This window comes from Phaenicophaeus curvirostris, chromosome 2 (genome assembly GCF_032191515.1).
Source record: "Phaenicophaeus curvirostris isolate KB17595 chromosome 2, BPBGC_Pcur_1.0, whole genome shotgun sequence".
Lineage (NCBI taxonomy): Eukaryota > Metazoa > Chordata > Aves > Cuculiformes > Cuculidae > Phaenicophaeus > Phaenicophaeus curvirostris.
In genome coordinates, this window is record NC_091393.1 from 94,745,021 (window position 1) to 94,760,442 (window position 15,422).

At 39.8% G+C, this 15,422-nt stretch overlaps 1 protein-coding gene across 3 annotated transcripts in view; it reads right to left on the reverse strand.

Annotated features, from left to right (window-relative positions):
* The window catches only part of PELI1 (pellino E3 ubiquitin protein ligase 1), a 46,776-nt gene that overhangs the window by 21,601 nt on the left and 9,753 nt on the right, over positions 1–15,422 (reverse strand). The window contains exons 1-2 of one of the 3 annotated variants that reach the window (XM_069850089.1): positions 14,180–14,196; positions 9,750–9,914 (exon numbers count right to left, since the gene is read on the reverse strand). The exons of the other annotated variants lie outside the window; for them this stretch is intronic. Of the exons in view, the coding sequence (XP_069706190.1) occupies positions 9,750–9,804 (55 nt within the window). The 5' untranslated portion in view covers positions 9,805–9,914; positions 14,180–14,196. Of the gene's footprint in view, positions 1–9,749; positions 9,915–14,179; positions 14,197–15,422 lie in introns of those variants that run through there. 3 annotated transcript variants of the gene reach the window in all.

Sequence of the window (15,422 nt, forward strand, 5' to 3'; positions counted from 1 at the left end):
TTAATCAAATAATCTGCAGGAAGAGGAGGGGGTAAGGAAATGACCTAATCCCCTGCACTACTGTGTGGCGCCTTGTGGCAAGAAGTAAGAAAATTCTTGTAAGGGCCAAGAAAACAAAAGTCCATTGTTAAAGTCCCAGCTTCAGAGAATGCTTTGCTGCATATCAAGTTGCTGCAAAATGAAGGGTAGATGGATTTTTTATGAACTTTACCACACTGATCACTTCTGGAAAGGATAGGAGAGGCTAATTAGATTTGCAGGACAGCTGAGTAAGAGAGATCTAAGTAGAATCTCAAGATCTTAACGCACAGCAAATTCTCCATCAAAGGGACTTGCCAACTCTAAAATGCCTGTCATCCAACAACCATGGTGATCCTTAGGCAACTGTGGAGCAATTCATCATGGAAGCTGCAGTAGCCTAGTTACAGAGGCAACAAATCATCATGCTGCAGAGAGGCATTTCCCATGACACCAGTCATCCTTTGCCATCAGACAAACCTAATAAGCATTTCTTACAAAGTCCTGTTCCACACTTAGATCCTTGTGTGCCTGCTCTTCAGACATACCAGGGAAACCTTTCTTATGTTCAAGGACAGCAAGTTACCATTAATGCATATCCATCCTGCAGACTGAAAAACAACTGTCCCTCTGTCTTCAGTTTGATCTCTGCTTTAGTAGGCATATGTAGCTTTCAGCACTGTACCAAATCAGTACTTTCAACTGCCTATAGGGGAGAGACTTTATGAAGAAAAGATTCTTGATCCTTGCATTGAAAACATATTTATAGTTAACCTTACTAGGAGCTGAAAGAATATCAGGCCAGAATAAAGAAATACCTAAATGACAGCAACACTAATGACTTATGCATTTATGTGTTTCCAAGAGGCTGAATCAACTGTTTTCCTCATAAGGGTCTTCACAGTATCACAGGATAATTCAGGAGGTCATTTAGTACAATGTCTTCCTCAAAGCAGAGTTGGCTTCCCAGATCTTGAGCTATTACTACAAAAGACTAGAAGCTTTAAGTATGAAATGGCCTCTCAAGATGTGTGTTCCCTCAGGAAACAGGAAAGTTGTACTGGATGCTGAACAGCAGATGATAGGCAGTCTTTCAGAGCAGGCTGTAGCTTCATCTTGGAGCTTCAGTCTTACTACGACTGTTTGATTCAACATTTACTTAAAATAAAACAACAGTTAAAAATTACTGCAGAGAGCTTGCTGCAGCCACACCAAAGATTGTTTGGGCTGATTAAACACAACATACCCTGTGTTTTGGGCTGATTAAACACAGCTTACCCTGTGTTTTACAGCAAGCTTCACAGGAGAAATGAGTCCAAATAACCATTTCAGCACTATAGAACTCCATTCCCAGCAAGCATTGCCCAAGTAAGGCATTCGGGAACTGAGCTGCTCTTAAGACTGTCCTTCACCTGGCTGATCAAGAACCGCCTGAAGCAGCAGACATGCTAGATTCCAGGCTCCTTTCCAAGACGGTAAACTTGAGGTCTCCCAGGCACCTGAAAACAGCTATTGTGATATTTCACAGGTTCTTTTAATTTGTTTTTTGTTTGTGTATTTTTTTCAAGTTCTCTAGGAACATTTCTGGATCTCGAAAACTCTGCAAACTAAATACCCTATCTGCGAGTTCAATTAACCTAGGCTATGCACAAGCACTTCCCTGCAGACTTTTTAGCTGTAGTTCTGTTCTTTGAACAACAAATCTTGGATTCACTGAGCTGCATTATTATGGTTTCACCAACATTAAGAAAGGGAGGCTCAACTTGAATTAATTTCCAAGACGTAGTATTCCTGCTTGCAAAACTTAAGGTAACTTCTAGAAGAACCTGCTGAACCTGCATTACCTGAAAGTTTTCATTCCCACCAAGTTACATTCTTTGACCATGGACAACTACTGAGAAAGTTCAGACAGACAGTCATTAGAAGTATTAACACATCTTCACCTCACTTTCAGTGATGAAAACCATTTCAAATAGATAGCAAAAAAAAGGCAGAAAAAGTATTTGGTTATAGAATTCAGCTATAACTGGCAGGCTCTCCACATTCCCACTCTAGGAAAAAAATTATCTTTGAGGGATAAAGTTTAAAAACTATTCAGTGCTGTTTCTATTCAGCTCCTACCTCCAATAAATGGATATCTTAAAATAAGGCAAAGACCTTTTCACTCTGAAAGGTTGTGAAGTTTATTCAGTAGAGTTTCTCTGCTTTATCCTAAATTCCTGACTGTAGTGTTGTTACGCTCTTGACACTCACCATTTCTACTGTAGCACATTTGCAATTCCAGTAAAAAAAGTACTAGATAGCTTCCACACGTGAGGTGTGAAGACAGTCCACATTCATATGTGACTGTCTCAGGTCTCTAGTTCACACTTGAATATTTTATAAGCCACTGCTAATAACTGTACCATTTTACTATACTCCTCCTCCTAACTTCAAGCTCCAGACAGTCTTCATGAGGTGCAAAACCTGGCCCTTTCTAAACACACCACTTCTAGTATTTCACAGAAAGGCATATGACCTACATATATCTGGATAGTCGTTAGAGGTCTGCCTACTCTCTGCATGCCAAGTGTCAGGTTTTTGTAGTGGCCTGATAAGATACATTACAGCCCCATACACTGACAGCTGCTTTGGCAGCACCTCAGTTTCCTGCATTTCTGACATTGAAGCATGTCTTTTTAGGAACATTTTAAATAGTGCTGTAGGAGCTTAGGTATAGAACAAAGGTTACTGTAGGCCACAACCCAGGTGAACAAGAATTGATTACTTTACACATGCTATAGGTTTGTAATAGAGGTATATTGAAATACCTCCAGACACATTAAAAGCCATCTCTTAACCAGTAAGGTGAACCAGCTTTTACACTAATACAAACTGTATTTATACATAAACAGAAAACTAACTTTTTGCACACTTGTTTCCATGTCAATCGCCTCCCACAGACAGCAATTCAAGCAGGACAAAGGTCAAATATCTCTTCTACCTCCTCACTTTAGATCACCTACCTGTTCCCAGTTTGTTACTGCTCAGAGAAAAGAAATCCCATGCTATTCAATTACATGGTTTTCTTCCCTTTATGGTCCCACGGGCAATGTATGATTTAGCACATCTAGAGAGAAGCAATACTGTACTTCCTACACTTCTAATCCAATTTGGATAAGAGGTTTGCTGCTTATAAAAATAAACAGGCAGCTCCACTTTTCCTTTACCTCTATGCAGGCATTAACACCTAACAACAAAAAGGTCACTCCCAGAGTAGTAAGAATTCACTGCTGCAGATGCCATACCTAAATTTAACTTCTTGTTCGAGACAGGAATCCAGTTTCTTGTTTACAGGTACAAGGATAGAGCTCTCGTCCCATAAGAAAGGTATCTGGCATTATTGTGCCAGATATAGTCTCACCCCAAAAGCCAAGAAGAGAACACCTCACTCACGGAGGTGAAGCTGTACTTCTTTCACAAGGACCCCTCAAGGGACTTTGGTTGACCATACGGTCTACTTAAAATTAGGAGCTAAGGAAACTGTTATGACTGACATTTGACTTACAGCTGGAAGTTTTCAAGGCATCACTAGCTTCAATTTGCCAATTTGCTATATATACAGACAAACATTACCTTCAAGTAACAGAAGGTATCTAGCTGAATACAGCAACTTTAAGTTAGCGCAGTTTTCAGTTACAACCAGAACAACTCTGATGGAAAAAGTATTTGCAAGTGCATGGGTCATAAGTTTTTGAAAAATGCCAAAAGGTATTTTTGTACCAAGATAGTGGCTTGTTTGTTTTTTGAAATAACAACGCTCTCCACAACCTGCACTGCTTTTTCCTCTCACTATGTCACTGAGGAAAGAAAAATCAGACAAAACCATATCACATGGAGACAAAAGTAATTTTAAGTTGTTAAGAGTATGGGGATACTGAAGGTCACTGTGGCAGAGCATTCCTCCAGCAACAGCCAAAGTGCGCAGCCATTGCTAGGCAGTGTTAAAACGTTCTGCTGGTAGTTTCATTGACTGGCCTTGCATTTTCAATGATGTTAAGCCATGTAACTAATCCTGATGAAAATACATCACCAAGACAGCAATTTGACTCTCATTAATTCTACCAGTGAGGAAAGTGCTCCTGAAGAAAAAAAAAAAAAAAGTTCTTCCTTGATCCAAACTCAATAGAATTCTCTCACCGCAAACCTTCAAGAATTCACCAAAACGACTCCTAAAACTGAGGTTTTGAGACACAGGTTCAGAGTATTTCTTACCATTCAATGCAAGTTTACTTATTTCCCACATAATTTCTCAAGCAAAATAGCTTGGTAATTTCTTCTGAAAACACACATCCTTAACGCTGTATCATGGCTAGGACTCTGGTTCTCTGCAGACAGTAGCTCATACTTCAAAGTTACCTGAAGAAGCCTCAAAATCAAGTGCAGTCAAACAGTTACAGACTGGGCTGGGTGCAAATTAGCACACGCATGAAAGAAAAATCTATGTGTCTCCCCCATTTCAGGCATTTCTCTGACATGCAAAGATAAATGCAGAAGTATCTTAACAGTTGTAAATTCACTCCTAGCAATTACCTTGGCTTTGCACTTTGCACCTGTATGCATTGAGTGGCAGGCTTTAAGCAGTAAAGAATTACTCATTTTCTCTCAAAGAAAAAATTTTTCATTCAGGAAATTGGAAACATTGCTGGGCAAATTCACTGAAAGGAGCACAGAGTCACCAGAAGTCAGTTTTGATAGCACCATGACCAAGTAATTTTTAATAAGAGTACTACACAATTCAGAACACAGTAGTACTTCACATAGTTTTGAAATCAATTTCACATCATTTACAGCATGCACTTACTTACTAAGCAAAGTGACTGGTTAACATAACAGACTTCTTCCCTTTGGAATCCTGAGAAAGAGGTTGGAGAGAAGCCACCACTGCAACCCATGGTGTACACTCCAGATACCCATCCAGCATGACAATAGGTGGCTGTTAGGCTATCTTAAAATTCACCTCTGCCTACTGCAGAAACCTTAAGTCCTCCTTTCCTAGTACAGCAAAGTTATCTAGTATGGAGGATCTGTTTCACTTGCCCTTTTTTAGTCAGCCACTCAGTGCAGACTGATTCATTCCAGGAAATCAGGCTCTTCAGAAGTAATCATCAGAAGCCTGTAGGGGTGGACTGGCCCTCTCAGGACTGACACTGTTTATGAACATTTCTTCAAACTACCAACAGCTGCTCATACTGAGCACAGTGGTGCCTTGTTCATATGCATCCATAAAGGTTTAGAAGTAGTCCTGCTCACACTCACTTTACTGCTTGTTATTAGTTATCCTTCTGCGGAAGGATGTCTCATACTATCCACCTGTGGAGCATAAGAACGCCGTATCGCCGCAGAGGGTACCAAGAGTCATAAGCAACCAAGTTGGCACAAGAAGTTACTACTCAGACTCAGCAGAGACACGTGACCACATTCAAGCTCCTGGACCAATGCAAATTTAAAAGTAAAGAAAGCATTTAAGGAAGTTCATTCAAGTAATTAGCTACAAAACAGGCATACTAAATAAACTACAGAATAACCAAAAAGGCAAAGTCAGTGTAGCCAATTTGACACTAAACAATCAGAAAGAGTTTATGGAGTGTCAGGGGAGTGGGATAAAGGCTACCAGTTTGCTGGGATAATCAGCTGAAACAATAGACAAGTTGCTGCCTTAGCAGCATCTAATGCCTCAGTGCAACTCAGCAGCAGATATTTTATTTAGAATTAAAAAATAAATTCAAGCATATTCAGACTGACTTCAGTGACTTCAACACTAGCTGTAGAAGCAACATGTATCCTCTAATCATAAAGGAAAGAAAAGACTTTCTTTGGCTTTGCAGCCATTGTTGTACTTGAATTCTTTTAAACCTCTGAAGTCATTCTGTGCTTTTAGCATTTCACTGATAGAAGTGTGAATTACATGCCCCCCAAGTAAACACTGAACTACACAAATAAACAGCACTGTCACAAGTTCATCCTCCTCTAGTATTTCTTTTAAAATACTTATTCCTTGTTTATAAATATGACTCCTAGGACAACAGGATGAGAGGTCAGCAACACCAAACAACTCTGAAATGCTGTCAACACCATAGAACACTACCAAACAAACATAATGAGGAGCCTATCAGCTCCAACAATTTTGTTTCAGAGGGGAAGCATTTTTAACTAACCACTTTCAAGCCGACTGAGGCTTTTTTCCCTTGTCAGAAGGGTGACATTTCATTTCAATTGCAGGAAAAGTAAAAAAAAAAACCACAACAAAAAAAGCCTCTCACCAAAAACATTTCTAAAAAATAGTCTGCAGTTTAAAAAAAATTTATTTTGCAAAGTACAGTTTAATAACATGATGGGAAAGAACTTGTATCAGTAACATTAGATATGCGGCTAAATAATTTCAATCATATTTCAAATGGAACAAAGTTACAGTATCTTATTTCATACTAGAAATAAGATTTAAAGAAAATAAAAAAATTACTTGAGAGAAAGATGGAAGCACCACAGCCAAAGTGCAGGAGCACAATTGTTTACACAAAGCTTCAGTCCTGAAGCTCATCTGACAAGAACCGTGAGTTAGAGCTCAGTGCCTGTGCAGCAAAGCACCACTTCTGGGACTAACTACATGCTCCCAGTTTTGCCATAGAGAGCTATTTTTTACTGCATCTGGTATTAAAAACTAAGCATGCTTATATTTGCTGGACTGGGATTTGTGAAACTCCAGATACAGGAGTAACTGTTTTACTTCTTCTAGGTCCTACTTTTAAGAACAGGACTGAGCCTGACATTAAGGGGTATGAGTTTAGGAATTACTGGGCTTTTTATACCTAGAACTGTCTTTTCAGGTCACCCTCTCCCACTCAGCAAAAGGAAAAAGTTATAATCACAGTAAATACAAGCTCCATCCCACACCTTTACATGCTACTTACCAATTTTTTATTAACAGATTTAAATATCTGTGCTTCCCAAAGTTTCAGCATGGTGCTTATCCCTTAACGTAAAAATTTGATGAAAAGAAAGGCTGCAATCCCTACCCTCAAAACCAATACCACTATAGTTCTATACACTGAAACATCAAGACTTGTCTACCTAACACAAAGGGGCACTGAAATACTACAAACGAAACTCCCAATGAAATAGCAGCCAAGTGAAATCAAAGATCATAAGAAAAGCTTTCTTGTTAATTGGAAGCAACCTGGAATCTCTTTCTGACCAGAAATGCACAGAATAATCTGAAACAGCTCCAGCATACAGAAGACTACATCCTTTGACAAAACTTCAGTCTTTTGGATAACTGCTTTAAAACACAACATGCTCCAGAGATGGTTTTTAGTGTGGCACAAATAAAGAATCTCTAATTAAATTAAAAAAAAAAAAATAGTACTTGCAGGCTATAAGCTTAGCCCAGATCAAAATACTGCAATGAGATCCTCTTCCTTAAGTGTCTTTTTAAAGCATGCCAAAACCATTAGTTAGAAGGATAATCTAAATAAAGCCATTGTTAAAAAAATAAAACTACATCATACCACGGCTGGAACAGCTAAGGAACTGGTCAGGGAGGAAGGATTATTTCCTGGCACAATAATGCAGCAACACTGAGTTCTCTTTTTTTTTATTATTATATTAAGCCTTTGTAATGTTTCGCAAAAATGAAACTGAGGCTTGTACCTCATCTGTTTAACAGATGACCAATTGTATTGAGCAGCAGGACTTTGTTTCTTGGCATACTGTGCAGAAAAAAAAAAAAAGTAAAAGCATACTTAAGACAGAAAAGAAACTGAAGTCCAAATTCTGCTTGTTCAACTATCAGGGTCACCTTGCCAAACCTGATACCTGAGCCCAAATATGTAGGTGCAAGTAAGGATTCAACTGCACTGAAGCCAACTGAATTAACCAGCGTAAGCAAGATTGCTATCAGCCTACCTAAACAAGACTGTACTAGAGCAGAGCTGGGCTGGTCACATTACTTAATACACCACTTTGATTTTGGATAAGCTTCAGAATAATTATAGTGCCGTCAGTGCTCTATGTCAGTTATAGTATCTAAGTTGTATACTGTTTGCCTGACGAGAGCAAGCACTCAAATGCCAGGTACCTTCCCACTTCTCAAGCCACCAGCTTCAACTGTGTTCCACGACTCTTAAGGAATGACACTCTTGCTAAGGGTTTGTTGCAAGTATTCTGGCTGATACACCAGTACTTGAACATAGAAGTCCTCTCTGACACACCATATTCCACTCAACACAAACTTCTTCCTAACACATGAGACCCTTAAGTTATCAAAACAAAGCTCTAACAGCTAGACTGCTATTAAAGCTCTAGACCACACTGTACTCTGTTGAGCTTCACCCCAAAACGCACTGGCAGAGTGAAGTAATTTAGAAATAAGAATTCACTTACAATAGAAACTTGACAGAAACCCCAGAGGCATAACGAATATACAGCTGATCGGAAACTAAAAGAAATATGCAGCATGAATTCAAGTCAGCAAACTCTTCTGAAATAAATAACTAAGTGGAGTTTTCTACATTTAAAATGTTTCAGGCTGTTAACCATCAATATTGACTGCTCATAACTACTTTTAGGACTTTGGCAGTTTCAAATAAAGACAGCAGCCACTTAAGTACTCAGATCTCTGATCATTAAAAATCATTATTACAATTAGCATCTCGTGCCTATTTGCTCTCATCCCCCAAGATGTAAAATAAAGTGTAAGCATTTTCAAAGTTATATGACAGAAGTCTTCTCACTATTAATCACACCCATTGAACTCAAGGCTGTATTCTCAACTTTACTAACACTAACTTGGTGTGAAAACTGGTCTAAGCAAGAAAAAGTTGATGTTCTCGCAATGCCACATTATTACTTTGGTGCAAGCAATGGTGAGAGGAGTCAGTAGCTGTTGTCCTCACATCAGAGGGCTAAGGAAAAAGAACAAGCCACAGACACATTCACAGACAAAGCTATAGAAAGCAATGCAAGAATTTTAACCCTACCACATCAGAAGGGTATACAGTCAGTCTAATGACAGAACATAAGACACAGCGCCCTGAACCTCTTAGAAAACACCTGTTATTAAATTAGTTTCTCTTGGGTTAGTGAGAAAAGTCAGCTGACAGATGAACTGCAGTCAACAAGTCTGGAGCAAAGAAGGGCACAGGGCTGCACGGCTTGGATCTGGGGAGGTGGTCTATATGCACACACAGGCCAGAGAGATGAGAGGAAGAAGGCATTGCTCTCAGGAGGCAGTGAAAATTATGTAAGTTCAGAGCCTCTGGAAACAACTTTCAGTAGAAACTTAACTTTCTGGCACGTGAAACTACAGTTTGGTACAGCTTAGCAGCCATCTCTCTAATATCACTGTCTGCAGCTTTATAGAAGTTGGGGGTAGTTGCTGTAGAGAGATGCTGTCAAATGAACAATTTAAAGCATTCTCTCTCCACTTACTTTAAAAAAGGACAATGTTCAGAGAACAAATACCATTACTATGCATGGTAACAACAAGACAATACTAATGGTTTGTCTTGTTCTACATTTGTACATCCCGCAACTAATCTCAATCAAAATCTAAAAAAGGTAAACAAATCATCTTATTTTGAGGGGATTCTAGAAGTAGTTACTGAATTATCTCTTAAAACTTTTCATATAGAGAAATTCAGGTGCAGGGAGAAAAGTTTATTCTTATAGCAACTGTGTAGATGTAAACTCACCATGTCCAAGCACCGCAAGATTGTAACCGCACTTCCACTTGGATTTACGATACATAATCAAATGCCACACTTGAAGAGGGAAAATGACCTGTTGATGATGGTGGCTGTCAACAATGGGTTCAGATCAGTTAGCTGCTAGTGCAGACAGGACAACATTTTTCAACACTGCGAGAGAAAGCGAAAGCGAGACCATATGGTTAAGCCCCATCCACATCAGCACCAAATGGCTAGCATCACCAATTGAGAACTGTCAGCTGGAAGAGGCACAGGTGGGAAATCTACCTATTGCTTGCAGCCACTGTAAAGAATGATTTCGTCCAGCTTTATCAATGTTGGCTCAGTCTCTACTGGAATAAATGCATTTTGAGAAAAAAAACCCAACAATGTGGCTTTGAATGCAGCACATACGTGCCCAATCAGTATTCTGAATGCAGAGCAACCTCAGTTGTTCAAAATTATTTAAGGAATTTAGTTACCAGTCAGTCATTCAGTTTCAGCATGAAAACTTCAGCTGAGTTTCAGCTCAAAATTTATTGAAACTCAAGAACATCTTCTGGAATTATATTGTAAATGTAGATCTTAGACATCAGAAGATTGACAGCTAGAGGTAAGCATTAGACAAGTATTGTCAGCAGACACCCTGGCTATATGCTGTTCAAGACGATGCAAAATAGACAGATAAAAGAACTGTCTTTCACTTGAAACTATTTGAGGAGGCGGCAGAGCCGAACCTGACCATGTCCAGAGTTCCCTCCCCAAATAAATCCTCCTATCCAATGACACACCTGGTCACTAGTGCAAAGGCTTGAGCTTTCATGCAAGGACAGAACTGCATCATAGAACCATTATTTATCACCTATTCTCATAATGTGCAGGAACGCCTACACTTGGTTGTTACCACTAACATATAGCAGGAGCACATTCTGTGGGTAAACAATATTAAGACATCATAGAATACCACTGCCAGCAAAAGCAGCAGTCCTGCCTGCTGCTTGCAGCAGAAAGCTGGGACCACCTTCCATATATGTGTCCATTTCCAGAAAAAAAAGTGAAGTTAGGTATTGTTAAATATATGGACTAATTAATAGTGAGATGACAGAAAACAGGATGTGTTCCTGAGCAGTACTTTAAAGCCATGTTTAATCTTGAGAAAAATGGGAACATAACTACTCCTATTCTTAACTTTGGAGCTCATTTGGTTTTCTTCATATTTGCTCTTCTATTCAACTTATTTTGTTCCTTTAGGTAACAACAGGTACATTCATCAGCAAAACACAGCTTAGTACAACAATAATCTCATTAGCATGCATACTGAGTTAATACAAGGCTTCTATGAATTATGTTTGAAAAATAAGCTTGCAAAGAAGCACAGTGACAGTAATAAACTAAAAATTTCAGATTCTTTCTCAGTTACAAAAGCACACTTGTGACAAACTTTTATTCTGCCTTCATCAGGCTTGGTCATTTCCTGTATATTTCTCCATCAGACAAGTTTTCTATTGCAACTTCAGCTATGCTTGGGGGGTTTAGGACTTGGGACAACGTGAGACAGAAAACAATGACAAGCACCATTAGTCTATTCAGTTCTGCAGCATGGTGTAGCTCCAATTCTTCTTATGACGAACAACACCAAGATAAAAATTACCAAAACACTTTTGGGAAGCAAAACTGAGGCAGTTGGTCGGCTAACATTAACGCAAGTTACTTCTCTAACCAGTTGCTACAATAAAACTTGGGGTATACTAACATTAACGCATCTTAGAGTCCACTTGCAAAAAATCTTACCAATAATTCTTCCCAACTGGTTATTTGGTTGCATGCTGGGAAAGCATCTTCTAGTAGTGCTTGGCAAAGGTCTAACAGAAACTCCAGCACGTGTGCGCTGAAGCAGAATGAGAACACAGGCAGAGGACAGGTAGGGTCTCTGAAGACTGTGGGACAGTACCTGAAGTCTGTCAAAGCTTAAGTAATGCTTCTGAAGACTAATCACCATCCTTAAGATGGAGTAAAGTCAGAACTGTGAACTATGAGGACTGCACAACTGACTTAATGTCAAAGCATTGAGTGTGATTTAAGAGTTAGCCTAACTGAGTGCCATGGTTAAGCTTACAATGAAGACTAACCAGGAATTCCCACGTACTTCAACTACAATAATGACTATTAATAGAGAGTGCAGAACTCCTGGGGATTTTAAGTCTCCCTGTAGGAAGATACACCTCTCTTCCCCAGTTAGATGCATATCTGTGAAGAGGTGAGCAACTTTACTATAGCAGAAGTTAAAGTTGCAAAGCAGAAACCAAAACAGGCTATCTTTTAATAAAAAGAGGCTCAGCAGAAGGAGTAAAACAGGCAGAAGGGGAAAACCCAGGATCCATCAAGTGCTATGCTCTTCCCCACATGTACAATGGAAGGGAATCCTGCTTCACTCCAAGGGCTATAAGCCACCTGGCCAGAAGCCATGCTTGTGCACAGCTACTTGGCCCTGAGGGTTGAAAATAAAAGATGAACAGCCAAAATACGAGGCCAACACACACAGCTGTCAGGCAGGGATCAGCAGACCTGACGACTGTAACATAACAAATGCTATAAATCCAGCCCGTGTTGGCTGCCTGTTTTGCACTATACCCTATTCTCTCTCCCTTAGTTATTTCCTTCCTCTCTTTGTCTACCCACAGTAACTCCTACTTGCACTGTGTTTCTCTCTCCTACTTCTTCCACTTTTTGTGTCTTCAGAGTCCAAGGCCTTACAGGCAGATTTCTATTCAAAGAGGATACAAACACTGCAAAATGAAAGTTCACAATTTTTGCTACGTTTAGCTGATTGTAACAGTCTTTTCCTGTGTCAGATTTTTATCAAATTCAAGTTTCTTGAAAAACAGTTGGTGGACTTTGTTTATAACACTATCCTTAGTCACAGCATACCAGTCAGTAATACAGACAGGAGTTCACAAATAATTCTGTGTGCTGGTTTAGCTTCTATAAATGGAGAATTTGGCCATAGTAGAGATGACTGATCTACAGCTCTCTCTCACATAAACAATCCCTAGCCACACAAATAAAGACTGTCAAGATCCTTCCCAAATTCCTGCAGGGAAAAGAAATTAAAATGATATCAGATTGGATGGAACAGCTCTAAGAAAAATCAATAATGGTAGCTGTAAAATCTAAAATTAAAGTCAGTCTGGTTTTGATGCTTTTAGTACACACAGTACATTAAATCTGGCGTAAGCCCAATGGAACATGAAGTACTTGCGGACAATGCCTGCCAAGAGCTAGAAATATAGCACTTAGTTTTTAGAGAACAAACAGAGAGCCTCAGACCATTTCTACTTATGCATCTGAAAAAAAATTAAATCAAGGTGATCTTTCCAAGAGAACATTTGTATTAAATCTAATTGGCATACTTTGTGCAATACTGAATTGAGCATAAGCCAGCTGGTGCAGAATCAGTATTTGTCATTTTATAATCTGTTCCACTTGTGACAAAGGTTACAAACAGATGTTATACCTCCCCATACTCCAAATCACTGTGCCTTCCTCCTTAGCACCATATGCTTGTGTCTCAGACAAGTTCTGTACCTGGGTCTTTGGTCACACCCACACATACTTCTAAACATGACACAGCGGAAGCAGAAGACAGACACAGAAAGCATGAATTCAGGGAACTCACACTGCACTACTTTTTTACTCCACCTTCACATTTGTTGACATTTCAGAAATTTACATGCCTCAGAGCAGTGCAAGATTTGATTAGTAACCAAATACAAATTCACAAGTCTGCAGCCGCCTGCAAGCATCAGCAAACAAAGCATCAACACACCTATGAGTTCCTTACCTTTATTAAAAGACAAAAAAAGAGAGACAAGCCTAACACCTACTTGGGGCTTCCGAGACAGCATTCATTATCCCAGCACGCAGGTTCCTCTCCCTGCCACCTCCCATATACTGAGCTCCTAGTTGGAAAGGAGAGTGGCACACAACTCCAATTTTGTTAGGTTTTCTGCAATTATATGCAGCATCGCTTACGCATCCTTCACTACATCCCAGGGATTCAGAAGGGAACATACCCCTTCTATCTTTAAGGCCAGTACAAGGTGCTGGCACAGAAGCATTGCAGCCTCAAATCTGCCTTGGGAAATAGAAGAGCAACTGGGGAGGAAACAAGCAGTGCAACACTCAACATCTGCAGCCCAGACCAAGGCAAGGAGAAAGAACTTTCTCATGCCATCTCACTCTACATGTAAGCCAAGAGCTATCTAGATCTTCAAAATTGCCAATTCTTGATGACCAAGGTTTTGGAAAATCTAACAACAGGGCCAGATAAATCTGACTCTTACTCCTCATAAAATGACAGCAGCAGGCCTACAATACTGGCTATCGTGAACTCTTAAGAGACTTAAAGACATCAGATACTTCCTAGACAAGCTTACTGGCACGATAAATAAGCTCCTCACTTTTCCATAGGACGGGTGCCTCCTGAGTTTAAGGTAAAAAGGTTAACTCTTCCCTCTTCCTTTGCACCAGGCTCCTCTCTGTGCTCCTGTTAAGGCACTACTGACTTAAACAAGCTCTTCCCCAAAGTTACAGTAAGTGAAAGGCAGCAAGAAAAATGCTTGCTCTAGAGGCTTTCCCTCTAGAGGCCAGTTTCCTTTGCTAACTACATGTACCAGACAGAACAGGGCAATATGAACAGTTACTTAAATGAGAGAAAAAAATTAAATAGTGCATGTGTGTATATATTGTTACAAAAATTCAAAAGCAGTTGCTATATCCAAGTCCTAAGTGACTTACAAGCCCCCACGTTTTACTACAGCATCCTGGCCTTTCCCAGCCAGCAGTGACAGGTAATAGGACCTACTCTAAAGAATCACAGAATGTTTTGGGTTGAAAGGGACCTTTATAGGTCTTCTAGTCCAACCCCCTGCAGTGAGCAAGGACATCTTCAACTCAACCAGGTTGCTCAGAGTCCCATCCAATCTGACCTTGGATGTTTCCCAGGATGTTCCCCAGGATGGGGTGCCTACCACCTCTCTGGGCAGCCTGTGCCAGTGTTTCAACACCCTCTGTGAAAAAAATTTCTCCCAAATACCTAGTCTAAAATTTTTAGTTTAAAACCATTACCCCCTGTCCTAAAAAGTCCTTCCCCTTCTTTCTGATAAGCCCCCCTTAAGTACTGAAAGGCTGCAATAAGGTCTTCTCAAAGCCTTCTCTTCTCCAGGCCAGGTTCACTGCTACGCAAAAAGCCTCAGATAAAGCTAATACACTGGCCACAGTACTGACTATAAAAATACCCACACATGCAAGAAAAAAAAGATTAAAAAAAGCTTTTCATGCATTTATCTGTTTGCAAGATCAAGTTGAGTTCCTCAATTTCAGCAGGTGGCTGACCACCCCAGAGTACTGCATCACCTCTTTAAAAACAAAACAAAAAAACCCCAAAAGAATAAAACAGCTGCTACCTTCACCACTGTATGTTCCAGCCCTCTAAAAACACCTTCAACAGTTTACCAAAGTGTTAACCAATGGGCAACAGTTCAAGCTGCACCAAAAGAGAAAGCTCTGTTGGACTGATTTCACATCCACCATGAATGCTAGCACAATTGATGCTGGCCATCAGCAACATAGTTATTACATCATTAAGAAACAAACCAACAACGATCCAGTGCAATGGAT